The following is a 27,885-nucleotide window of genomic DNA, read 5'->3' as shown; positions in this document are numbered from 1 at the left end:
TTTTTTTTTTTTTTTTTTTGAAAAAAAAAAATTGAGGGAACAATGTTCATGTAGTTTGATGTCGTAGAATTAACCTTCATATATGTACATGTGAATAAATGATGCAATACAAACTAGATTACAACAGCGCAGCAGCCTTCAAGAAAGAATAATTCAAAGATCAAAAACCTGTTTAGATTGCTGATATTATGTCAAGTGCATCTGTAGAAATCTTAGATTGCTGATATTTGGTAAGGCCAAAGCCTAATCATAGTGTTAGGATTTTGTACTGTAGGCAGAGAATGTTTAAGCGAGGCAGGGGTTGTTGTAAATACTATCCCAAATCCCTGCTTTTAGGCCCAGCCCTAAAAAAAAAACCTATATATGAATTGAAAATCTGACAATCAGATCAAATTATCAACGCTATTCCCCTAAAAAAAAAATAACACTCAAACAACCAAAACTATGGCTCCAAGAATACTCTCTGGTCCCCCAGAAATTACCATTCCCTCCCTCCCTACCACCACAATCGCCTCCGCCGCTGCTGCCGTAGACAAAAACGATCGCAGTAAAATCTATCTCTCTGATTTTTTCCCTAGTAATTTTCTATCTCTTAGCAATAATTCTCAACCAAACATAATAGGCCTTACGGAAAATGGATCCACAACATTCCTAACCTCAGGAAACCCTGCCTTAGACTTCTTCTTCCATGTTGTCCCCGACACGCCGGCTTCGGAACTCATACACCTTGTACAACTTTCTTGGTCATACGATTCACTCTTAACCCTTAAGTTGATCTGTAATCTTCGAGGTGTACGAGGTACCGGAAAATCGGATAAAAAAGGGTTTTACGAATCTGCATTATGGCTGCATGAAAACCACCCTAAAACCCTAACCCTTAACATGAGCTCCATTTCGGGTTTTGGATACTTGAAGGATATGCCTGAGATCCTCTTCCGCCTTCTAGAGGGGACTGATTCTAGGAAACGTGTGGAGAAAGGTTATGGTACTAGGAAGCGTGTGGAGGAAGTTTCCGAAGAGTTTCCAGTCTTGTGTAGGAGCTTTAGGGGCGGTAGGGGTTCCGGGTTAATGGGAGGGCGTGGTAGAGGGTTCGGATTAATGGGAGGGCGCGGTTGGGGTTTCGGGTTAATGGAGGAAGAATTAGAAGACCATGATGTAAATAAGGGTGAGGAGAAGAGTGAAGAGGAGAGAGAGAAGATTAGGGTTTTGAGGTTTAAGAAAAAAAATGAGAGGACTAAAAAGATATTAAGGTTATATAATCGAGATGCTAATTTTCGGCTTTTGCATGATTCAATTTCTGATGTATTTGTTGATTTGTTGAGAAAAGATGTTGAGTTGCTTAAAAAGGGTGATTTGTATAATATAGGGTTAGCTGCTAAATGGTGTCCCACCCTTGATTCTACATATGATGAAGTGACATTGCTTTGTGAAAGCATTGCAAGAGGGATGTTTCCGAAGGAAGAATTCGACGAGTATAGGGGTATGGAGGAAGGGTATTATGCCTTTAAGGTTCGTGATCGATTGAGGAAGGAGGTGTTGGTTCCTTTAAGGAAAGCACTTGAGTTACCGGAGGTTTATATATGTGCTAAGGAGTGGGATGCATTGCCTTATAATAGGGTGCCTTCTGTGGCTATGAATTTGTACAAAGGTTTGTTTTATAAAAATGATAGGGAGAGGTTTGAGGGATACTTGGAGAAGGTGAAGAGTGGTAAGGCGACAATTGCTGCTGGGGCACTGCTTCCTCATGAGATAATCGTCTCGTTGTGGAGGGATAAGAATGGGGGTGAGGTGGCCGAGCTTCAGTGGAAGAGGATGGTGGATGATTTAGCAAAGAAGGGGAAGTTTTCTAACTGTATGGCTATTAGTGATGTGTCTGGGTCTATGAATGGGATTCCAATGGAAGTTTCTATAGCCCTTGGTTTGTTGATTTCCGAGTTAAGTGAGAAACCATGGAAGGGGAAACTAATCACTTTTAGTAATGATCCTCAGTTACACAGAATTAAGGGAAGAACACTGAAAAAGAAGTGTAGCTTTGTAAAGAAAATGGACTGGGGATATAGCACAGATTTGCAAAAGGTGTTTGATCGGATTTTGAAGGTGGCAGTGAAAGCGAAACTCCCTCAAGAACAGATGATAAAAAGGTTGTTTATCTTCAGTGACATGGAGTTTAATGAGGCCTCTGGCTGGAAACCTTTCTCGTATGGGATAAATGACTTGGAACCGAATAATGATGTGATTTCTTGGGAAACAGATTACATGGTGATACAAAGAAAGTTTAAGGAGAGTGGGTATGACAAGGTGCCTGAGATTGTGTTTTGGAACCTCAGGCACTCTGAGGCTACTCCAGTTCCAAGCACTGAACCCGGGGTTGCGCTTGTTAGTGGATATTCGAAGAATCTAATGACCTTGTTCTTGGAGGAAGGTGGAGTATTGAATCCGGAAGGGGTTATGCTTGCTGCTGTTGCTAAGCCAGAGTATGATGCACTTGTTGTTTATGATTGATCAATAATTGGTTGGTTCTAGCTTGATAGATGTTTTGAGAATTAAAATGTTTGTACTTGAGATTTTACTTTATGTATAGTGAATAAAACATTAACTTTTCAATGGAATAAACTTGCATTATTTTTGTGTTTCCTGTCAATGTATTTACTTGTTGCAGGGTATTGTCCTGTATTTCATTATTTCAGCATACAGTTCCATAATTTTTGAAGAATTATGCACATAATATTGCTGAAAGTACTTGATGTTATCTTTGCTCTTAAGTTTTGATATTTGAGGTGAAGTTAGCTTTCTCTATCAGTACAAATTGTGGGAGTATTTCACTGGTTATCATTACCATGATCCCAAAATCATGTAAGTGCAAGCTAGGAAGATCATACTATATGGTCCTAGATGGTTCTTATCTTCGATCAGACTCTTACAAAGAGTTTTCCTAACAGATTTAATCGGATGTTCCTTGCATTGAGAACGTGCTCTTTGTATATTCTGAAGCTTGTGTCTGAGAAAATTTGGTATCCATTAAGCGTATTTGAGCTTTATTATCTTGCTGCTTTATTATTGGAAGATGATGGTATAGAGAACCCTGAGTCATTCATGCTTGCTGACATTGGTAAGCCAGGATATATATTAGGCTGGTTGTTTATGACTTATGATTGATTTAAGCTTATATACATTTACTTCAGACTTAAGGCTTTACTACATAATGAATAGAATTCAGACTTGAAATTTGAAGTATTGGCATAATGGTGATTTTGGTGATTTTATTATGTTGCCTACCATTCTGCACTGTTCCGATAAATTCTGATGATGATTGAGCATTTAGGAATTTTATGACAAATTTCAGCATATCAATTTCATTTCATGCAGCTGGTCTTGTTCACCCTCGATCAGATCTGTGCAGTTCAGGATCTTGCTTACAGTAATGTTGTGTTTGATAACTACTCTAATTATATATAAATGATACGAATACTGGTTTAATTAATTAATTGATCCGTGTTATGTTGTATATTATTGACCTTGATGAATGTATAATTTATATATACTCATGAGATAAAGCACTTGATCTTAGTTAAACTAGCTAATCAAGCACGAATCAGTTGCAATAGGTCTGTATGCAGGCAATGCAGCTATCCTTATGAACTGCAAGATTAGAGATAACAATTGAATTGATCATTTCAGTGCTCATTAAAAATCAGGGAAAAAAACTCTTTAAGGTTCAGCCTTGGCAAATTTTGAGTTTTGATCCTTGACAAAATACATGATAGTTGAGAAATTTGGCCTACTAATTGGGTTCATAACACTAACATACGCGAAAAAAGCTCATGCAAAGTACCATAATTTATTTGGTGCATCAGGCCATCAGTTGCAGTCCTTGCAGACGCCAAAGGTTAAATGTGCATAAATTAAATTTCACAATAAGTGATTATCATCATCAATAAATCCAAATTATTAAGTTGCATTAAACATGAATAATAGCTTCTTTTTTTTTTTTCTTTTTTTAAATTTTGAGGCAGAACATCTGAACATTCCCAATTTTTCCTAGCAATATTTGTGCTTTTTATCAAAGTAGGTGGTTTTCGGTGATCTGATTGCAAAACAGAACAGGTATTATCGCTGCAAGAAAGAAATCATACAAAAAAAAAAAAATTTGAATTCAAATTTGCTTTCTCTGTGCGTTTTAGAACACATAATGATACTCCTTGAGCAAGGCAGATTGGCTTTTTACATTAGTCATGGAGTCTACTGTACAACCTGAACTAATTCCCTGTACTTCCTGCTTCAACAAAACTTGTTACAGCTTGATCATTACACTTACTAATGAAGTTAGCATTTGCTGCTTTCAGATTATCAATCAGGGCAGCAGATTGTAAACAATTTCATTGAGTTAGTTTCACAGGAGACCAAAACTACAGCATTCAATAATCTCAGGAGCCAGAACACCGCCATCATTCAAGAACAAAGTCAGCAGATGAGCAGACTCTCAAAAAGGCTGCTAATAACCTCCACCCCAGGTAAATTGCACAGAATAATCATATAGAGCGCACTTATCTTGTTCTATACAGACCGAATAATGAATGTGATGTCAGCACAAAATTTTGGTTGATGTTAATAGTATATTATGCCGGAGTACATTTCAAATCATGATCTTTTTGAAAAGTATTCTTCGGTCATTGAAGCAAATGACAGACTAAACCTGGTATCATGTTGCAAGTTAGCAAAATTGTGAAAAATAGATAACTTATTGTATTATTTGTTCTTGGAAGATGTAATTGTACAGAACCAGAACATTTATACAGTATGCTTGCAGACATTGGTAAGCCAGAATATTATACGGTAGTAACAGATGATTGAATTTAGTCTAAATTACATGTACTAATACTCCGCATTATTCTTCATATTAAACAAAGAAATACAGCTATTCAAAAAAAAAAAAAAAAAAAAAAAAAAAAAAACAAAGAAATACAGAATTTAAGACTTGGGATTACAAATATTGGTGTTTTAACTGTGGTTCCTACCATAGTTGTTCTGATTAAATTCAATAACTTCACTGGTATAGGACTCTTATATTGAATTATACATGCATGACTATATTTGCACACAACAACTTGAATCAAAGCAAGGTCAGACTGATTTATCAAATCGAGGTATACAAACTATAAGCAAAAGCTATCAGACTAATTATTTATCATATATAACAGAGTTTTGTGATATACATCTAATCTTCTTGTTAATCAACCTCAAAGTATATAGAGTTAATGATTTTTTTGATCGAATTCAATTCCATACTTTCTGCTATAATGCTTTTAGAATTAAACATTCATTAAGTAGAAGGCGCAAAAATTCCAAAGATATTTATATTTATTTTCAAAGAAGCATGGTTACAAATTTTACTTAGCATTCATGATAAATACAAAGATCAATCATGAACAACGAGTTGATCATACTCAGGGCTAGAGATAGCAGCATTCATCACACTCTCAGGAGTCAAAACACCTCCATCATCCAAGAACAAGGTCAGCAGATTCTTCAAAAGGCCGCTAACAACCGCCATCCCAGGCACATCACATCTCACAGGAACAGCCAATGAGCCCTTCACATTCCAAAACACCACCTCCGGTACTTTCTCAAACCCTCGATCAAGAAACTTCGTCTTAATCCCGGCATACTCGGTTTCCCAAGGATGATCAGACACCTTCATAAACTCTTCATCAATGAAAACAAACAACCTTCTTAACATCTGATCTTCACTCAGATTCTTCTCAATAGTGAACTCCAAAATTTTATCAAACACTTTCTCTAAATCTACCCTACTTTCACACAACATATCTTTGATTGATTCAACTTTTTCAACAAGTTTATCACCCTCAATGTTGTGAAATTTAGGATCTTCACCCCATATAATAACCTTCCCCTTCCACGGCTCACTCGTTAACTCCGAAACCAACAACATTAGTCCAATACAAGCATCCCCGGCTATGTTATTAGCCAATGCACTACAATTTATCAATTTCCCTTGCTTGTCTAAGTCATCCACCATCCTCTTCCATTGAAGCTCCGCGACTTCATTAAGCTCCTTCTCCGAGTCATATAAACTCGAAACAATCTCATGAGGAAGCAAAGAACCAGCAGAAATCATCATATCACCCTCCTTAACATCGGTTAAGTACTCCTCAAATCCATCCCTATCGCGCTTTAAGAAGACCTTCTTCCCTAGATTCATAGCCGTAGAGGCCACTCTATCATAAGGAATGTCCCTCCATCTTTTAGCACACATGTATACCTCAGGCAACTCGAGGGCTTTTCGAAGAGGGACTAATACTTCCTTCCTCAATCGAGTCCGAACCCTATAAGCATAATGTGCTTCCTCTACACCATCATACTCTTTATACTCCTCGCGAGGAAACACCTTCCTCGCAATGCTCTCACAAATCAACAAATACTCGTCGTAGGACGAATCCAACGACGGACACCACTTCGCGGCTAAACTAATATCTTCATAATCTCCCTCTTTTAACAATTTCATATCCGTTTTCAAAAGATTGCCAAACACAGCACATATACAATCATACAAAAATCTATACTCAGGGTCATGATTATACCGATCAATAGCCTTTTTCGCCTTATTAGCCTTTTTCTCAGCTTTTAACACCTTAGCCTTTTTAAGATCATCCTCAGCCGCGGCCTTCTTCGTGTAACGTTGCGCGAAGAAGGCCGGCTTTTTTGACTCCCACTCATCCTTCATCCTTTTCCTCACATCGACCCCCTCGAGAATCCTGAACAGGATCTCGAGGAGGTCTTTAAGAGACCCGAAGCGGGCGAAAACGCCTGCGTTCAGTGCTAGGGTTTTAGGGTGGTTTTGATGGAGCCATAGCGCGGCCGCGTAAAACCCTTCTTTAATGTTTTTACCCGTGCCTCTAACACCTCTTAGGTTGCAAATGAGTTTAAGGGTTGTTAAAGGTGAATTTTGCCAAGAGAATTGTAGCCGTTGGATTAGGTCTAAAGGGGTGGTTTCTTGAACCACGTGGAAGAAATCTAGACATGGGTTGGCTGAGGAGAGGTAAGAAAGGGTTTTCGTTTGATTCGACGACGGAGAATGGGTGGTTGGTTGGGCGGAGATGGTGGTGGCATGGATGGTGGATTGGAGTTCCGGGGGGCCTAACAAACCAGAAGACATTATTTTGTGAAAAGATTTAATTTTTGGATTAATAAAAGTTTAATAATGTAAAAAAAAAATGAGAGGATTAGGGTTTTATTTATAAGGTTTGGACGTGTGGTGATTCCTTGGGAAGCAAGGACTAGGTTTTTGGTTTTATGAAAGTTACAAAATATTAGTAGTACCTAGTACTCCGTATTAAATTATTAGGGCTTTAGGGGATTTAATTTTAGGGTTTGTGAAGGTGAATTTTGGGCTTTTTTGGCCTACAACTTAAAAAAAAAAAGGCTACATTATTTATTTATGTCACGGAAAAAATATAGCGTAAATTATATTTTTGAATTTTATTATTTATTTTTTTCTATTTGCTTGGTGTTTTTGTTGTTGTTGTTGTTTTTTCAAATAATAAAGAATTTCTATTTGGTGTTTAGAGAGCAAATTAGTGATGATACGGAGTAATCGATTCTAGAATATGAAACCGAAGAGAAGAGCTTTAGGGCCTATTCACATTTACTTAATTTCAATTCAGTTCAGTTCAGTTCAGCTCCAATCAATTCAGTTCAGTTCTGCTCCAATCAGTTCAGTTCAGTTCAGCTCTTAATTTCCCTCTCTCATAAAATATTTATTTCAGCTCAATTCAATTCAGTTCAGTTCTAATCAGTTCAATTCAGCTCCAATCAGTTCAGTTCAATTCAGTTCAGTTCAGCCCAATTCAGTAAATGTGAACAGGCTCTTAACCACCTAAATGAATTACCCCTCACTTTTTTAATTTTGATTATTTGGCCATTACACTTCTATTTTCAGGGAATATAACACAGAGAGTATCAAGAGGTATTCCGTAATATCGACTTTTATTGATTCCATTATTTATCCAATAAAATGTTGCAATGATGTTTGATGAATTGACTATAAATAAACAAAGGGAAAAAATGCCTGCATTTATTTCAAAGAATTCACATACTCTGACTTTGTTTTTTAACTCATCAAATACAAGTACAGGTTACCAAGCAAAGCTAGGTGAACTTAGTGGGGAATTCACCTTGTGACTTTGAGGTCACGAGTTCGAGTCCCACCAACTACAAAATGCTTGGGAGTAGAGGGATTTCCTTACCTCCTTATAGATTAATTTGATCTAATAATTGATAAACTTTCCTACTAATTTTCATAAAGTACTAGCTTGAGCCCAAAATCATGTTATCTAAATGTCATAGTTTGTTCGTTGGTCCACCCAGCATCATTACTAATTTAATTATTTTGAGCCAAATTGAAGGAAGAGATAAATGGTCTAAGTCAGTTATTTATAACGTATTTAATAATTCACTATTTATCAAGTTTGAATGAGTTCAAAGGAGTTATGCACTGTGTAAACATGGATTTAAACAAGTTATTCATAAACATTGACAAGACGAGTATGGCTGAAATTCGTTGCTTGAATTTGACTCATTCCTTTGTTGAGTTTAAAATTTCACTAATCGAGCTTATTCACGAGTAAATTGAAAAAGACATTAGCTCCAATGCAGACCTAACGTTTCGATATATATAACGTTTCGATATGTATGTATATCCTCTTCCTATTTTTCTTCATATGACAGTAACTCGTGCACTCAGCTTTCATGACGACATTCTCAACCATCGCATTCTCAACTTTATGCATAAATAGTAGACTAAAATAATAGTACTCTTTCCGTCCCTTAATTATATGTCTATAAATTAAATTGTAAAATAATAAGTGTAAATAGTTGTTTTTTCTACTAAGTGTTGTTTTAATTAAGTTTACAAACTTTTATGCTTTTGTCAATTGTCATTATTGTTACTGTACATATTATAATTAGTTAGAAATGTATAACATGTGCAATAACATTATGACTTAGTTGTTAACTACGGAGCAATGTTAAGTCCATAATGGCTTTGCCATTGAGAGTGAGGGATAGCTCAAGTGGTTAGAGCTTTCCTTCCGGTTTCAGGAGATCCTGGGATCTATTCTCACCCCTGCCCCTTTGGCTCTCTAAGCACCAAAAAAAAAAAAAAAAATTGGCTTTGCCATTCTCTCTCACAAAATAAAATAAATAAATAAATGTATCACTAGTAATTTTTAATGTGCCTAATCTTGCTAAATTTGAATTTTTATTGACAATCCAAAAACTATGGTATACCTCAATTCATATGAGTATTACACAATTTTGATTCTAGACGGGATTCACATAATCAATAATCACATTACAAACTTTAACTATGATTCTATCAACATTATGTACTTCTAACCAAGTTAGCTTGGTAAAATTGTTAGAGATCGGAATTCACCTTGTGGTTTTGAGGTCATGAGTTCGATCCTTACAAACGTAACTACATACATTTGCTTGGGAGTAGGGGGATTCTTTTACCTCTCCCCTCTACTCTTAATCAAGCGTTCATCTGCGAACCTTGACAGACTTAACCTGTGAGAGGGTGCCGATTCAGAGTCGTCATCTCTTGTATTTTTTGCAGTGTACCTTGTAAATATAATTAAAATCTCTAGATCTTTCAGCAAGGCCGACTTGAATATGATAGCTAGGGTTAACCTCGAGAGATCACTGATTTGATACGGCTCACTTAGACACTTACCTGGTTGAGAAACTATTACGATGAGCAGCCTAACACGTGGGGCTTGAAGCTATACTAAATAGGCATAATTTCCGACAATATAATTGCTAAACCTCTCAACGCTTAGATCTCAATTCAATCATATGAGTCAAAATTAATGAGTCCAACTGTCCAAACCAACCTCATTTGTAAGCTAGTGGCGGCTCTAACAAATGTGTTTCATTGATGTGCCTACATATATTTATGGATATACAAAACAAAAAATTTCATCCTTAATTTGGAATTTATAGATAAGCTGTATATAATGAATAAACACCTGGGATTCATTTGGGATTGAGCATAAGACATAACATTTTGTACTCAATAAGAATTTATGCTCCGTTACATACATAAATACATTTTTAAGAAATTGAAAAATATCGTTAGTTGAACATGAGAAGTTTTTATTTATCTAAATGCCTAGAGATTTGCAACATTTATGCTTTTGCCAATTAAATAATATCACAGTACACAATGTACAATGTTTTGTTGTCTAAGATTCTACTACACTTTCCTTGATCTTCTTTATATTAGTTAACTCGAATTGCTAAAGACACGCCTACAAACATCAAAATTTTTCTACTTGTAGCTTTTGCACTATTTATATATTCAGTGACCAAATTTTCTCACTATATTAATAAAAGTTATAGCCCATATTCAAAATAGACTCAAGCCAGAAGCCAATATGAATGGAAACTTTGTAAGCAACCAAAAGTAGCACCAAAACAAGCCAAACTCGTATTTCTTTTTTTCAACAGTAATAATGATCATCTTATCATTAATCAGTGATAGACATTTTGAATTTGTCTACAGTGATGATGTTCTTGCAAATTATTTGCAAATTGCAAACTACTTGTCTAATGTCTACTACTTACTACAGTACTACGTAAATATTAGTATTACACTATGTAGTATGTAGCTAGTACTGTAATATCATTTTCTTGACTAATTCAACAAGGACATTATTGTCAACACTTCATCCCAGCAATTAAATTGCATTTCGAATTTTATTTATTAATCATTAATATTCTTCCCTACTACAGTACTCCCTAATTTCCAAGGTTAAGACTGATCCTAATAACAATCGTTATCATAAAATTTATTTTTTTATGAGGGTTTTTTTTTTTTTGGGAACAATGATTGATTCATAAATAAGAATTCATACAACATCTATAAAAGGATTTATATCAAACAAATAAATGACAGTTGAATCAAATAAAAGCATATTTTCAATAAAGCTACGATCGTTGTTGCAAATTGGGTACATTCTTTATACCTTCTTTCACATTGCAGTGATTTAAAGCCTTTTTCAATGAGAGGGTCTATTGATTTGTTGTAGCCGTGAAGAAAATTTTCGCCTAATTCGTCTATCTAGTTGTAATCGAAAGATTAAACTCTTTTCGATCTCACACCAATTTTTACCCATGAAACAACTCGATCAATATCAATCCATTAAATAAAAAGACAAATCCTCCCTCAAAAGAGAGAAGAAAAGTTCAGAAAAATTTAATCACTATATTCAATCAAGTTACATCGAGATCGATAAGATAAATTCAGAAAAATGTAATTTTACTTGAGAAAATATATGGAATATCTAAGTTAAATAAAGTTCGAATAAGCTTATTTGATACGGACTTATTACGGAGTAGTAATGGTCGAATATATCGAAGTTTAAGAGAAAATACAAGTTTCTCTTAGTGATAAACAAAAACTATTTATCACATGACATTTTCATAAAGAAATCAACAACTTTCTATTAATGTAGGATTCACAGTTGATGATGATAAGGTGATTGGATGAAATTGTTTATATATTTACAAATTTGACATGTGATGACAAAAATTGTTTCTCACTGAACTCAGGGCAAGCTCTAAGAATATGTGTTATGAAATATGTTAAATATAATTCCCACAGCTGAAAAACATAATTGATTAAACTTTTAACAACACTATAAAATAAATTATACGGAGTATTAAAATTCTTGAGATATATGCTTAGCGCAATCTATTTTTGAAACAAATTCTAGCTTTCAATCTTGTGTAATGCATGAATTTGATTTATGAAGGGGAAATAACTTATTGGTAATGATAAAACTATAAAAGGAAGGAAGAATATACACGATATTAATACACCAAAGGACCAAACACAACTTATAATAAATTATAGGAAATTCAAGAGACTAGTATATTCCTAATTGTGTACAGCTAGTTTATTTTTGCAATTAATGTGTTTATTTGGCTCTCCGCATAGTAGGATGTATAAATACTTCTAACTGAAATATCAAAGGTCAGAGGAATTTTTACAAATTATTCCCAAATTTATCATGGTATCAGAGCTCTAGGGTTTGAGATCCAATTATTTTTACAATTCATTCACAATTTACAAATTAATGATTCAAATCACCACGAGGTCTACGACAACTAATATACTATGTACGGAGTACAACATTAAATAACATACCATGGCACAATATTGAGAATAATAATTATACAAGTATTGATTACTCCGTACAAAATATTTTTTAGATTTTCATCATATAGCTGATACGTACGAAGTATAAATTAGTAAATGTTGATTTCCACTTCTCAATACGTGTAACTGATATATAATAAGGTCCGGTTCACTTCACCTTATTTTTCCTGAAATGAAATTATTTTTACTGAACTAAAATTATTTTAAATGAACTTAAATTATTTTTATTGACCTTAATTTTTTTTTGCTGTACTGAAATTAAATTTACTGAATTGAAATTATTTTTGCTAAACTGAAATTATTTTTACGGATTTTCTATTATATTTTTTCTTTATAATTACTGAATTTTACTGACTGAACTTATTTTTACAAATAGAAATTATTTTTACTTAATATTATTTTTGTAAGATGAGGTGAACAAGGCCTAAGTGTATAAATTTTTAGACAATAACCAGCAACAATTGTTAGTACGGTATTTTAGTAATAATCACCAACAAGTTTTTTTTATTTTTAATTTACCATCTACTTTTTTTTTTCCAAAACACTGAAATTTACCATCTATATTTTATGAATTGATAAAACTCTGGGAAGTTTTAGTAATTTGAAAAGAAGTTGGTGGTAAATTTCATAATACAAAAAATTGTCAATGGTTATTACTAAAAAAAAACCAACAATTGTTGATGGTTATTGTCAAAAAAATCTTAACTAGACATTGTGAAGCTAACTTGTTGCATGCATGTAGTAAGAAATTGACAGAAAAATTTAAGTACAAAACTCGTCAATATTGATCTCAAAGCCAACTATTCATGTCATAGAAACAAAATAAATTCACAAGCCTTACAATTCGATCTACAAGTGAAAAGGACCCAAATTTAAGAATTAACAGCACAAAGAGACAAGCAAAAAGTCTTATAATTTCCTGTTTGAACTGATTGATATGATGCTAATTAATTGCTAATTGCATTATTTTATAAAAAAAATTAACCTCATTTGATAACCTTATTCAGATACCAAATTCCATACGCAACGTACCAAAGTAATACTGTATTTCTTTCAAAAAAAAAAAAAAAAAAAAAAAAACACTTGATGCTCTTTAAAGGATGAAACTTTATCACAAGATTTGAATGATTTTGATCAACCTCTAAATCGGCTAAATGTTTTGATATTTGACCCATATAAAGGGGAAAAAAATCTTGGTCATTGAACATTTGAAGATTAAATAATGTATCAACTTGCAATAATATACTTTAGTTTTCTAGATGGGGAATCATCATCAACATATTATTGGGTCCACTTCTTATCGATTTATATTAATTACTTTTTTAAACAAAGAAAAATGATATATGCATCTCTTAAAATGATTTGTGTTATTAGCTTGCATTTCTGAATCGTTACAATTTTATGTAATATATTTAATATTCGTTACTATAAAGAGATATATTATTATAATCGTTAAAATATAAAAAATTGTTTTTTGGTTTTATTTAAACAACTTGACCTGTTTAAAAAGGTTTGTGTCATTAATTGGGAAAGAACATTGCACAGGCATCATTTTATTTTTTAGCTATTATATTATTGTTATAATTATTATGTGGTATATATTTGATATATTTTTGGGTTCGGCTTGTCTTTAAGCTATAAAATTAAAGAGCTAAAAGCTTATAATGATGATATGAGGCTAACCGGCTAAGTGTGGCCAGACCAACAATCACTAAAAAAAAAAAAAAATTTATTATTCCAAGTATAACTAAAGCTAACAAGATGGAAATTGTCAAAAGGGGAAATTTCATAGCATGTAAATTGTCCCATGTGAAAGGAAAAAAAATAGATGAAGAATATAAAGTATTTTCTTTGTCTCTAAATTTTTTCAAAGTTGAAACAATCACCGTTCAACTAGATTAGAGAGTGTATAACTCTAATAATTTAACAGCATATTACTTCTATATAACACAATTGTTTCAAACTATTTTTACCGAGATAAAACGCATATGAACTATGAAGAAATCACAATATTTAGGTGAATTTATTTAGAATTTAGCTAGGCTGTAAATTATGCAAGTAGTTTTTAATTAATTCATCAATGATCAAAATAGCACAGAATATGTTCATGTGTGTATGCATATCTAGGGAATAGTTGCTTCAAAGTAACTTGCCACTAGAGAAAGATACATTTTAAAAATGACATCACTATGTGTCGAGAAAATAGAAGCCTCTCTTTTTTTGTATTCAGATTGGAACATCTAAACAAGAAGAGGAAAAAAGTCTTTGACTTGTTAAAAATAAACTTCAATCATTTCAAACATCTTCAACCGTTTATCTAAGAGCTAGACCTAACTTCGACACTTTCACACATTTTGACATCATACATCTTAGAGCTAGACCTTATATAGATTCCATACTACACATGAGTATAAAATACACATACATGCAAGAAGAGGAGATATAGCAACTAACTTATAAGTCTATGAAAGTACTTCCATTCTTCGATTTTTTCAATATTATCTAATCATGCATGGGGCTTCAACAATTATTTTATACCTTTAGATAAGTTGTTCGAAGCCAACGTGTCACAGGTTCATTCTCATCCATTCCTTACTTTCAAAGTGAATTATGTAATCTAGTACTATAAGTGAAATTGCTTGTGTTATGTCTACAGTTTAATCGTTAAAGACGACTCTCGGCCTAGGACTTCAACCATCAACTAGATTTTATCGAGTTGGCCCTTTGACACAATCTAAGGCCATTTTAATTTACAAACTTCTTATTACAAAGACTGCCACATGAAGAGAAATTGAAGGGGATTAAAAATTTGACAATTTCTACATATGATGATTGATGTCTACTTATCTTGTGTTTATTATAATTGGGAATTGATAATTCTGACAAATAATTCCGAATGTGTTTCACTTCGTATAAATGATCACAGAGGATTTAAAAATAGCGCATAGGTCATTTGCTCATATGAAAAGTAGCTGAAAATGCCATATTATCATGTGTAAGAGTTTTATAATAAGCTTATTTATTAGCTTCTTTGGGCTGTCTGACTTGTGAGTCCGCAGTTTTCATGCATGAAATTAGATAAAACAGATTTATGTCTATTTACAAGTTGTCTCTCCTCATTATTTATGACTTAATTAGTATTAATTTATTAGATTCTTAATTATAATTGGAGAAGGATGGAGGAGTCCCTACTAGATTGCACTCCTCCAATAACTTCCTAGTACTGTTGGATTGTTTATAATATAGAGGGGGGATATAATCAAGAAAAATATAGAAATAATAAGACGATTATCTCAACTTGTAATGCACAAGCTGACAATTGGTACCCATGATAATGTCAACAATAATGTTTAAATATTTATTTATTCGACTTTTATTGCAACTTGATAACTTTACAGTAACGACTCATAAATAATTTTTGAATCAACCTAATTTGTACTGCCTTAAAATTTACAATTAACATACAAAATTAAAAATTAATATGATATTTTCTCAAAAAAAAAAAATAATATGATCATCATAGTAGTAGATAGTCCTAAATCCTAATAGATTGGCAATATCAAAATCTATGATTTATGTATTTGAAAGAGGAAAAAAAAAGTTATATGCAAATAAAAAAAAATTTAAGAATTGATGTAATATAATTCATCCAAATCCCCCCCCCCCCAAAAAAAAAAAAAAAAAAAATAAAAAATAAAATAAAAAAAAAAAAAAAAAAAAATCCAAAATCTTACAAGAAAATCTTCCCAAAAAAAAAATCTAGAAATTCACAAAATTAGAACAATACTTTTCATTTAAGAGGTAAATGATGAAAAGTATCACCTCAATCTAACTAATTAAGTACTAATGCATGGTTTCACTTGCAGTTAACAATTGTTCCAAGTAATCAGAACCCAAATCTTCAAAAACAAACACATTATTTTCCAAAGATGATCCCCTGCTTTTAACTCTGTTTTTCTTGCACATAGACTTCTTTTTCCTAATAGAAAGTCTATTTTTCATCACTAAAACAGGAGAACACCCATTTCCAAACTCATAGTTCATCTCCTTAAGCGAATCCCTTACTACATCCACCGGAAAATTAAGTACAGCCAGCGTCCCACGAGTCGAAAGCGCGGCCTGATCATAAGCTAAAGCAGCTGCCTCAGGTGTATCAAAAGTACCTAACCAAACCCTTACACCATTTCTTGTAGAATCCCTAATTTCAGCTGCATATTTACCCCATGGTCTTTTTCTTACTCCTCTATATGATTTTTCACTTGGGGTAATAATCGCGGCCTCTTCTTTGATTGTATTAGACATTGAGGATGTCACTTCCTCCTCCTTGACTCGAATCATCGAACAGGAGGATGAAGTTGGCAATCCATTATTGGTCGTGGTCATGGTCGTGGTCGTGGTGGTAATATTTGGTATGTTATTGCTAGACAACATGTCTAGCAAAAACATATCTTCAGAATCGTTCTCGATGAAGGGAAGAATATTAGATGGATTAAATTCTTCCCACGAGAACGATTCTGAAGATGAAGATTTAAAAGATGAACACTCTGAAGATGATGAATTCATTTTTTTATTTTATTTTTTTTTTGTTTTTTGAGTAAATAAGCTTGTTTAATTGTTGGTAATATAATGAAAGATGTGAAATGTGAAAGTGATGAAGGATTAGTTTGGCTCACTACTTCCTTTTATATATGAAGAAAATAATTCAAGCAATAATGATGAAACACAATATAGTTAAGGGGAATGAAATTGGAAAGTTAATATAATAACTAAAATAGGTCATAATCAAATTCGTTAAATTCAAAAAATACACGTGGGTCAAATGACTCGTGGCGGCCAGGTCATCAGTTTGCAGCTGAGTAATTTGAGTGACGTCACCTACAATCTAGTAGTAGTATATTTCTCATATATTTAATTTACTTTTTTTTTTTTTTTTTAACTCGATCTTTTCTCATCATTCTCGGCTCCTGGTCGCTTTTTGTTAAAAGAAGGAATTAATTAAGAGATTAATCCAGCTCAATTTGTAAGATTTTTATTAGTTAATTAATTAAAGTGTAGGTTAGGATAATTGTTTGATTAATAAATATTTTCAGATGGTCCAGCTTAAGGCCATGATTATTACCTAAAGCTACAAAAATTTTATATCAATTATTGGGTGGTCAAAACCTATAAAGTTGTGAGGGGAGTTTAGTATATATTAATTTGTGTTTTGGATTGGGAATTAGTCATATGGATCGCAGATGGTGATAAAAATAAAATAACGTTAAGATTAAAAATTAAAGTTCAACGTTAACTTAATCAATTTGATACCAATGCTTCTATTAATGTGACACATTTGACAAGCTACCTCCATTTCAATTAAATTACGTGGCACCGAGTATGTTTAGCTTAAGTATGAAACATTAGCAGTAACTAATTATATGAATTTGATCATACATTAGATTAAAGCAATGTCTATCAAACTACGAGTATTATTGTTTAAAACAATGGAGCTCTGATATGCATTGTGAAATTTGGGATATATACTACATATATAATTAGGATAAACATGTTATGTTATCCTTATATTTATTTTATTTTTTGAATGGGAAGTAATAATATCATTAAATAATAGTCATACGGTATCTACAAAAATAAAGATCTATAAACCACAGATTTAGAGAAAATATCATAACTTTTACAATCAAAATCATAACTAATTTGCATATTCGGCATAGCTCATACTCCACCGCTTCAAGTTTGACGCGAGCAATGATTTTCGATGTCTTTGCATCTTTCCAAGTTGAGACCTCCGCAATCCGCGCTAATGTTTTGATCGACCACTTGATGACAAATCCCATACCCATAAGAATCCAAATCACCTTCTCAATTATTATAAGAACCCTAAAAATAAAATTCTCATCCATAGATGAGAATCAAAATCCCAGAAAAATGAAAAAAATCCAAAAAATTGGGACAAACTCTCACGGACGGAGAGAACAAAACAAAACAAAACGTAAAGCAAAACAAAAAACTAAATTGAATTAAAAGAAAAGGGTCGAAAATAGTCTAATTTACGAAGAAATGAGACTATTTCCGGCCTAAACGGCCAAGAAAACTAAAACCCTAGCAGATAGAGGAGGGAGAAGAGAGAAAAAGAAAAAAGGGGCGGATATTTAAAAATACATGTTATCCTAATTATATATGTAATTGTTACTATGTTACATCTATTTGAAAATAAATTTACTTTGTGTTTAAAAAAAAGAAAATAAATTTACTTTAGTAAAAACAAGCATAATTTCGAGTAAAAATGCTTTAATTTTAGTATAAATAATTTTAAGTTGGTAAAAAAATTATTACATTTAGGTAAAAATGAAGTAAAGAGATCATGGCCTAAACAATAAACTGAATGAATTAGAACAAAATTTAATTGTATTAATTGGGCTTGAGACAGGAAAATTGAACTGAGTTGAAATTAGAGCTAAGATAAGGCCAATTGACAATATAGTCAAATAATGGAGAGAAACCACTCTTTAATTATTAATTGGACGACAACAATTATTACTATTATAGTATTATATTATTATTTCACTAGCTCCTAAATACTCACAATTATTTAATTTGATGCTATTTATATACAAGTATTAACCTTTTTTTTTTTTTTTTTTGGTAATGTGTACAATTCGAACGTTAATGAATATAAATGTATGATGCGATAATGCGATCAATGTTATGGTAAATTTTTTTTTTTTTTAATTTTAGGAAAATATTATGGTAAAGTTTGAAAGAGCAAAAGTGACCAATATTATAACTTTATAAGATAAGTTAGCTAAATTAAAAATATCCCCTCCTAACACCAAAAAGCCAAAAATAAAAATGTGTGAATAAATAAAATTAACGGTCATGCCGTCTGGTCATTGGTCAAGGTACGATATATTTGAAGCGGGCCACAGGCATTCTAATACGATTAGACCCACGCCCACCAATGGCGGGCGAGCTTCTAGAATACTCCTTTCCTCATCTATTCTTTGTTCGTAGCTTCTAAACTTCTTTAATTGCTTGGTTTTAGAAATAATAATGTTCTTATTATAATACTTCTACTCAATTGCAAGTTGCAAGAATGATAATTTTGATGCGTGACATGTTACTATTAGAACAAATGTTTTGGTGAAATAGTATTATAATAATAGAGTAAATGATAATGATAATATGGGTCCCAATTATGAAGTTGTAATATAGTGGTTAAGGGTGATGCATCAAGTAATTTTAGGGATTATTTTATGTTAGTGTATATTGTATATATAAATAAAATATTACATGCACATATCATTCTAGTTCTAGTATAGGTTTTGTATTTGAAAATCTAGCCACACATGTACCATATTAGATTTTTAAAAACTTTTTTTTTTTTTTAAGTTGTACCATTGAAAATTTTGATCCGAGTAGGAATGAGCAAAAAATCAGGGTACTTTGAACCAAAACCGGATCTAACAAGTTTTGGAATCATAACTTGTACATGTTCTGATTCTGGGTAATAAAATGGAGAACATGTTGCAACAGGTTCAGCTACAAGCTCTCAATTTTTTGGAATCGTAACCTGTAAGGTAGGTGCCCTATAACCTAATAAAAGCATCATGTACTTAAGACCAAATCACACCTCAATTCAAGCCCAAATTTTAAAAAATAATAATAAATATAATAATTATAGATATATGTAGTATTAAATTTGTTAAACAACTATTTTTAATTTGTTGTATTTGCAAGTTATAAATTTATGACCCTTCAAAAAAATTTTAAAGTACTTTTGCAAATTAGTACAAATATATATATTTAAAAAAAAAAAAAGTACCCTAAATCGAACCGGGAACTTAAACCATAGGTTTTTAACATGTCGAGTGCCCTCTTATGCTCATCAGCTCATCCCTACATACGAGTACGTGTTTAATTCTTTGTAATAAATCATATTATTATTATTATTATTATTATTATTATTATTATTATTAAAAATGGATTGAAAACTCAAATATACTATTTTCTTAAAATTTATGCAAATTGGTTTGCTACCATTACAGAGGATGGATAGGGTACAAAATACGCATCTGTGGGATATTTTTGTTTGATAGATTCAATAAGTAAAATATGGAGCAATAAATTTTAATTTTCTTTTATTTTTTTTTAAATATACTGTAATGAATTTCATTTTATACGAGTACTAGCTTTGTTCTCATATACGGATCAAGAGATATTAATAATTAAAGTTAAGTTTTTGATGATATATATATATATAAAAAAAAAAAAAGTCAAATATTACATGTATTAATATAATTACTAGTTTACTACTCCGTACCATTGGATTCTCAAGAACAATATTACAATCAATATAAATAAATAAATTAATTTAAAAAAAATAAAAAACAAATGATGCGGTAAATCTAAGACGAATATGATATTTTGTACTCATGTTGCGGTTATGCTGGTTTCTGAATTTAGTAATGGCCGATCCGAAATTATAGAGCATTCGTTAGCAGAGTACAAAATTATGGCGGCTCAGCTAATTAGATTTTGCCGCGTGTCACATTACATGCTAATCGGACCCGACCCATTTTAATAGTGCCATTTTTTTTTGGTGAGAATCTTACATTGATGGTAGAAGCACGCATTTTTATTTTTATTTTTTTTAATAGAAGTACGTATTTCTTTATCAGTGTTACGTATATATTAAGTGGATATTCTTGTATACTCACGAGTCGTGACTACATGATGAATGAATCGGTGTATTTAAGATATTTTTTTTTCTTATGTTAATAATTATGATCAATTGATCTAAGTAAAATCTAATTATACATTACTAATTGAACTATGACGTATTACAAATTAAATTAAAAATTATTTTGTCATTTCACTGGCGAATTATTACCTTTAATTTAATGCATGACAAAGGGGATTTATCATTTATGTGAATGTTCAAGTGGATGATAGAAAATGGCCTTCTTTTCAGGTAACTCTTTACAATGATTATGACATATTTTTTTTAATTTTTTTTAGAGGGATGATTATGACATATTATGTAGGATAACAATGTAATTTAGTAAAAAATTAAAAAGCAAAAAAGATAAATAGAACTGTTTTTTTAAATATCATCACGAGTTATCATTTATAAATCCAGTTAAAATCAATCAAAAAATTGACCAGCAAACTAGCAGTCCAAGTACAGATCCCCTGAACTTCGTTCTTCTAATGGTCGAAATACTCGAAACTCTAATGCTATTGCATTTGCATTTGCATGCCTATATTTTACAAAGTATTATCCACACGCAAGTCTCTATTCACATGCACGGAAGTAGAAAAGTGAATAGTAGTATTAAAGGGTTTAATATTTATGCATGACAAAATTGACTCGAGTTGAGTTATGACTTATGAGATTATACTTGGACAAACTTTACTTAGACAAACATATTATAAAATCGTATATAATTTAGTTTGGATAAATTCAAACTTATCTGAAATTGGATTACCATTTTAATCGTAATTAATTAATCAATCCAAATGAATAGTAAAATGGATGATTATCATTAGATCGAATAGATCAAAATATGATGATAAGACGACTCATATGACTACCCAATTTAGTTTGTTTCTACTTAAGTTGAAAAAACAAATATCATCTCATCATTTGTTAATTAAAGTAAAATATGTGTATTTATTTAATGGAGTGTTTTGTTGTGACAACAATTGAACAATAGTGTCATGTGCTAGTGACACATCTCCTAATTCGTTGTAACACAATCACATCAGACATGGAGACGTTAGATTCATTTAGTAAGACTTTATATATCGATAGGTATGTTTATAGTTATATGCCTTACCTAGGTAACTTCATTTATAAGTTCATCCATAAAATAAAGCCTAAGTCGAGGAATAACATATTAACATACTCATCAATAACCACAATATGTCATATCGATATCCTTATCCTTTGTTAATCAATATTTATAATAATTACCACTCCTTCTATAATTAACTATCCAAGTTGATGCTTAGTAAATCATTCTCAATGCAATGGACCATTTCATGACCTAATAAATTTTTTGACAAAGTTGTAATTGTTAGGCGGATTTTCTGCCTAAGCATTCAATGTATATAACCATAGTTTACAGGACATGGTTTCGTCTTCAAAATATATTCTAGTATAAATATTCTGTGTTAATCAATATCACTATCCAACTTGTCTAGGCTAAACTATCATATCATATGCTTTATATAAATTGACAATAATTATATTACATATTTAATCATTCTTTATGTAAATTTACACAGTCCAAGTTGAATTACGATGCATAGTTGTTGTGCTCAATTTTGGGTGTTGCACGTAATTGCTATATAGTCCTGCAAATTTGAATATTTTGATGTTATTATACATACGTGAGCAAGAATTTCTACATGTGCTAAATTAATTTAGGCCGAATGATATTTTTCATTATTAAATTTTAGTCAGAGTTTAATTGGGAATTGAAATTGCCTGAAATTATTAATTTCAATGGAAAATGTATACTCCCCTACGGAGTATAATATTTCAAGTTGGGGCGGGTTGAATTAAAAATATTTTTAGAATTTTTGAAGAAATTACTCCCTCCGTCCCTAAATTACATTCATATTTCTAGCTTTTATTCCTCACATAATAGAAAGAAGTAGGAATGTAATTTAGGGATGGAGGGAGTACAATATAGATTGAAAAGACGCATTTTTCTTTAAAAAAAAATCAAATGTTTGGAGAAATGTAAATTTTTAAACCATGAAAAAACAAAACAAAAAAAAACATGAGCCTAGACTTATACTTATTACAAACTAAAGAAAGGGAAAGGGAAGACTTTACTAGTTTACTAATTACTAATACCACGACAAATTTAGTGACTTTTTTAATAGCACTGATATATATTTTTCTAAAAATCAGTTAATATACATACTACCTCCGTTTCTTATTATGTGCAATAAAGGAATATTTTATATCTTACAAATAATACCCCTTTATTGCACATAATAAGAAACGGAGGTAGTATATAAATATTACTCCGTATTACGTATTATTTATTCATTAAATCCAATCAAATATGTCTTTGAAACATATAATATTAAATTAATTCACAACCTATCTATTGCGACTAGTGTGACATGTGAAAACTATATATATTTTTCAAGTCAATAATACATCATTTTCTAAGTATGTAAATAGTCTACGCATGTTCAATTGTGATGTTAATTACGAAGTATTACATATGAAGTCACATAGATCTTGAGAGGCTGAGAGCAAATGCTATCAAGAGCACAATATACATGGCCTAACCTAAATGACTAAGCATATATTTGAATAGGCACATACATATATGACTATGTGAGCTTTGAATATAAACCATTTGTTTTGGACTTTTGGATATTTAAGCCAACTATGGTAATATAACATTATAACCCACTCGTGAAAAGGAAAGGAGGGAGCAACTATATATGGTAATATTTGTGGTGTCTCATATTGAATTTTTAGATTTACCGCTAAAACAAATTGAGACTATGACTATGAGATGGTAAATTTAGCAACTCTTCGTCCCATTTATTTATTTTTAAATTTATCAACGTTAAACGATAGGTGAGACACAAGTTCGATCTCCAAAAAAGCGGGCGTGTTATCATATCTCTTACATGGTGTACGTTAATTTATCGTAAAACAGGTTAAAGTCTTATATTTAAAGTTACTCTTTATACTACAAAAGTTAATAATTAAATTTATTTTACAAAAAACTTAGGGCCTGTTCATATTTACTGAACTGAGCTGAACTGAACTGAACTGATTGGAGCTAAACTGAACTGAACTGATTGGAGCTGAACTGAACTGAACTAAGATGAAATGAATATTTTATGAGAGAGAAAAATTAAGAGCTGAACTGAACTGAACTGATTGGAGCTGAACTGAACTGATTGGAGCTGAACTGAACTGAAAATAAGTAAATATGAACAGGCCCTTATACTCCGTAATGTATTAGATTAATCACCTTAGCATCACATTTGTTTTTATAGTATGTAATCATGAATCTATATAACTCATTAAAAGAAAATTTAAACCAATGACAAATTAAAAGTTATCCTTTAAGGGATTAAAGTTACTGTAAAATTAGTTAAGATTACCCTCAAACTGATTGTTTTACAATAAAATTAAGGTACACCTGCCATACACGAGAATTTTAAGTTCAAATTCAAGTGTAACGATCAGCTTGAGCAATCAAAGGTCGGTATTGACTCACTCAATTAACAGTTTGTACAATAAGGAGGGTTAATCAAATAAACTCTTCGCAAGTGCTAAATTGCAATTAGTAAATGTCGAACACCAGACCTTCAACACATTGTGGCTAGTCGAACACAAGGGAATTTAGGATTGTTTCTTAAACGTATATTTGGCGGCCTTAGTATTTTTATGCATATTTTCAGAGTTCTGTTCGAATCATCAATTTAGGTTCTATCGATTTCTTTATTATGTTAGAAGATACTTGATCTAGCTTTTGGATGCCACCCTAAGCTGCATGAGTTATTATCAGATACTAGGCTCATTGCTATTCTTATTTGTTTATCTATTTCTGCTGCTTCTATTACGGATGCTTGTAACTTGTAAGTAACTCGCTTTGTAGAACTAAAAAAATTTCATCAATAGAAAGATTAGACGAAACACCCAAAAAAAAAAAACTTGAATGTGTGTTTCTGTCACAGTAGTTTCTTAAATGCTTAGTCAGCCAGCCCAGGACTGATAATAATCGATTAATCTTGGTGGTAGGCGGCATCAGAAGTTCAAAAATTAGTTATAATTATGGCATGTTACATTGTTACCCTTAGAGTTGCTATTCTTGGCAGCGTAAGGGGTGGGTGTGTTTCTTGCTACTCAATGACGCTGACTGAGGATGATTTACTGTGTTCTCTAGTTTCAAATGTATTATTTCATGATCTTTATTATTTAATTTTGTTTGCTGCTTGTATTGCTACTTTAATTTCTGTCTCTTGAATACGGTCTTTGTTTACTGCCTCTGCTCAAGTGGAGGAGTCTATGTAATGCGGGCTTGCTCATTATATATCATGGCATCCTGATGTAGCAATTCAGAAAGTCGTTTCACTTTGGAGAAGTGCAGTTGTTTGCCTTCTGTCTGCTGCTCCTTCTGATGCACCAAATAATCAGTGCAGTAGGTCATGTAGGGGTGATTGTTAATTCTGCGTTTTCAGCTCCTTATATCATCAGGTTTAAGGGGTTCTGTGTGGTCTGAACTTTGTTAGGAAACATTGTAGCTGATAGTGAACATAAAATTGCAGCACCTTGAGTTTTTGTCAATCCAGTTCCTATTCCTCGTTGTCATGTAACCTCATTGCATGTCATCTTCTGCTAGATTCTGCTATCCTGTAACTCTCTAATCCAACACCTTTGCTATCTTTGCTTTGGCATAAAACTTCAATACGCCGTATCATTCAGTTTCTCTTGTTAGTATTGTATACTTCCAGAGAAAGAAGGATGAATCCAGAGGATCAACTGTCATTATCTTAATGCTCCATAATTAATACAGAAAAGACAGGTTAATGAACAATCGAATCACACTTCTGCTTCATTATTTACATTGATGCTTGTGTAGTTATGCTATGATAATGGTGCGTTTTTTTGTGGATTTATGCTTTGGTTACTTTGGAAATCCTTTAAAAGGCCTAATTTTAGTTTCAGAAAGAAAACTACTTATTAGAGTAGATTTTCATCCATTTCACTTGCTTCTGCTCTTTGTGATTTCTTTTGTGACAGCTTGGTTCTTGTGAAAATATGTTGGAATATCCTATATGAATGTCACAGGGCTAAAGTATAACGAGTTTTTTCGGAATATGAAACATCTGTTATGTTGCTAATTTTGGATTTTCGAGTAAAATTCCTTCCTAATCAAGCTTTGTTTACTGAGGTGCAGACTTCAGACAGAGTAAGCTGCAGGGCTTATACAATTATGTTAAACTAGCCAGTGACAATTAATTTGATTGCATTAGAAATGTATAAAATCAAAGTCATCTTACAATTAGCTGTAAAATTTATTTAATTTTGTTTGCTATTAAAATTAAATAAAGAATATTTTTATTTCGAATGATGTGGACTAATTAAATTGAATGGGACAAAGACACGATAGTAGGATAGAGGATTTGAACCTACAACACGATCTTAATATTTGAGAGAGAATAATATGTTAGACTAGCCGCCGGCGGAAGACCAACTACCTAATGAAAGCATTTAAATACAAGACTGAGAGTCTTGAGTAGGTAGTGGATTCAATATAAACATGATGGTTAGGACCTAGGACAAGCACGGTCAATTCAAAAACACCGCAAAGATGTACTTTGTATGAAAGAACATAAATGATAGATACAGCTATATAAACATGACAAATATGTCAATTCCTAATGTTGGATTGTTTTTTTATTTGATGCAAACTAATGTTGGATTGTAATTGAAATAATTAAATCATCTTCACTAGTGTTGATTTTTCTAATAAAACATCATTATATCTAATGGTACATTAACGAGGAGAATAAGGACTTAAGGTGGTGGGATCATCAAACCTCTTGGTACTCATATGAGGAATTTAACCCTATCAATTCCTCAAATTAGTCTCCTTCCTTTATTATTAAAAATTGGCTGAATTTTTTATATGCTCTTCTACGCTATAATATACTGTTGTCCTCAATTATTAATATAAATATCCAAACTTAATAAGAAGATTTATTGTGCACGAAAGGAGTACACTTTTTTTATTGTATGTATGTAGGAAGATTTGATGGTATTAAAAAATTGATCGTATTATGTAATCTTCTAATGGTACAAAAATTGTTTAGTACTATAGAGACATAGAGTAATTTAAACCTAACCTAAGGGTATGTTCTCTTCAGCTTAATTTCAATTCAGTTCGGTTTCTAATTTTCTTCTCTCATAAACATTTCATTTCAGCTCGATCTATTCAGTACATTTCAATTCAGTTCAATAAATCAGAACAGACCTTAAGTATGTGTTGAGCACGACTCTATCTTTATTGCAATATTTTATTGTCAGTGTCTGGTCAAAATTTACTAGACACTTAAACGCTCTGTCTCTTTCTAAGAAATATTTTTGTGTTTGCAATGTGATTTCTCATTCAAAAATTATCTTATCTTCCAAGCATTAAATATGGATGCTCTTACTAACGCCTTTGATTAAGCCATACGTAGCAAACGACAAAGTAAGATCCAAGCATTTAATTTAATGCTACAACACATCTGAACTTCTAGAGTCATAACAAAAGCATCTAAAACTGTCACACCATTTTTTTGGTCATAACATTAAAGAAAAAGATTAATAAATCGAATGATTAACAGTATTACCAGTACAATTAGACTCAGTACAAGTGTACAACAACAAAAGAAAAGGTTTTTGGAATGATATTAGACTTTTCAAAGATCCTTTTTGAAAATATTTATGTCAAATCCAAGAAAAAAACACAACAAATTAAGCATAATCTTATCGAGTTAGCTGCAACATCATGGGCCAACTTCGTTGAAAAAGTATTTTGGAATAAATTTTTTATAGTTTTATAGTCAACGCATGATTTCAACTTGACCTTTTCATTACACAAAAA

At 31.9% G+C, this 27,885-nt stretch overlaps 3 protein-coding genes across 3 annotated transcripts; 1 reads left to right on the top strand and 2 right to left on the bottom strand.

The window, feature by feature from the left end:
- The first annotated feature begins 433 nt into the window (after nucleotides 1-433).
- LOC110693074 lies at nucleotides 434-2,596 on the top strand. The gene has a single exon (XM_021870201.1). It carries the CDS (start codon nucleotides 445-447, stop codon nucleotides 2,500-2,502), a length of 2,058 nt encoding a protein of 685 aa, XP_021725893.1. The 5' UTR covers nucleotides 434-444; the 3' UTR covers nucleotides 2,503-2,596.
- A 2,820-nt stretch (nucleotides 2,597-5,416) lies between these two features.
- LOC110693112 lies at nucleotides 5,417-7,174 on the bottom strand. Its single transcript, XM_021870235.1, has one exon. It carries the CDS (start codon nucleotides 7,172-7,174, stop codon nucleotides 5,417-5,419), a length of 1,758 nt encoding a protein of 585 aa, XP_021725927.1.
- An 8,627-nt stretch (nucleotides 7,175-15,801) lies between these two features.
- On the bottom strand, nucleotides 15,802-17,325 carry LOC110693072 (ethylene-responsive transcription factor 1B-like). Its single transcript, XM_021870200.1, has one exon. It carries the CDS (start codon nucleotides 16,805-16,807, stop codon nucleotides 16,088-16,090), a length of 720 nt encoding a protein of 239 aa, XP_021725892.1. The 5' UTR covers nucleotides 16,808-17,325; the 3' UTR covers nucleotides 15,802-16,087.
- Nucleotides 17,326-27,885: the final 10,560 nt, after the last annotated feature.

The sequence above is a fragment of the Chenopodium quinoa genome, unplaced genomic scaffold (genome assembly GCF_001683475.1).
Source record: "Chenopodium quinoa cultivar QQ74 unplaced genomic scaffold, ASM168347v1, whole genome shotgun sequence".
Classification (NCBI taxonomy): Eukaryota; Viridiplantae; Streptophyta; class Magnoliopsida; order Caryophyllales; family Amaranthaceae; genus Chenopodium; species Chenopodium quinoa.
Note: the sequence above shows the minus strand (reverse complement) of the source record. Positions and strands in the feature narration are given on the sequence as shown.

What these genes read in the sequence shown, in the direction of transcription:
- LOC110693072 (XM_021870200.1), bottom strand. Translation starts at nt 16,807, where the DNA reads ATGAATTCATCATCTTCAGAGTGTTCATCTTTTAAATCTTCATCTTCA.
- LOC110693074 (XM_021870201.1), top strand. Translation starts at nt 445, where the DNA reads ATGGCTCCAAGAATACTCTCTGGTCCCCCAGAAATTACCATTCCCTCC.
- LOC110693112 (XM_021870235.1), bottom strand. Translation starts at nt 7,174, where the DNA reads ATGTCTTCTGGTTTGTTAGGCCCCCCGGAACTCCAATCCACCATCCAT.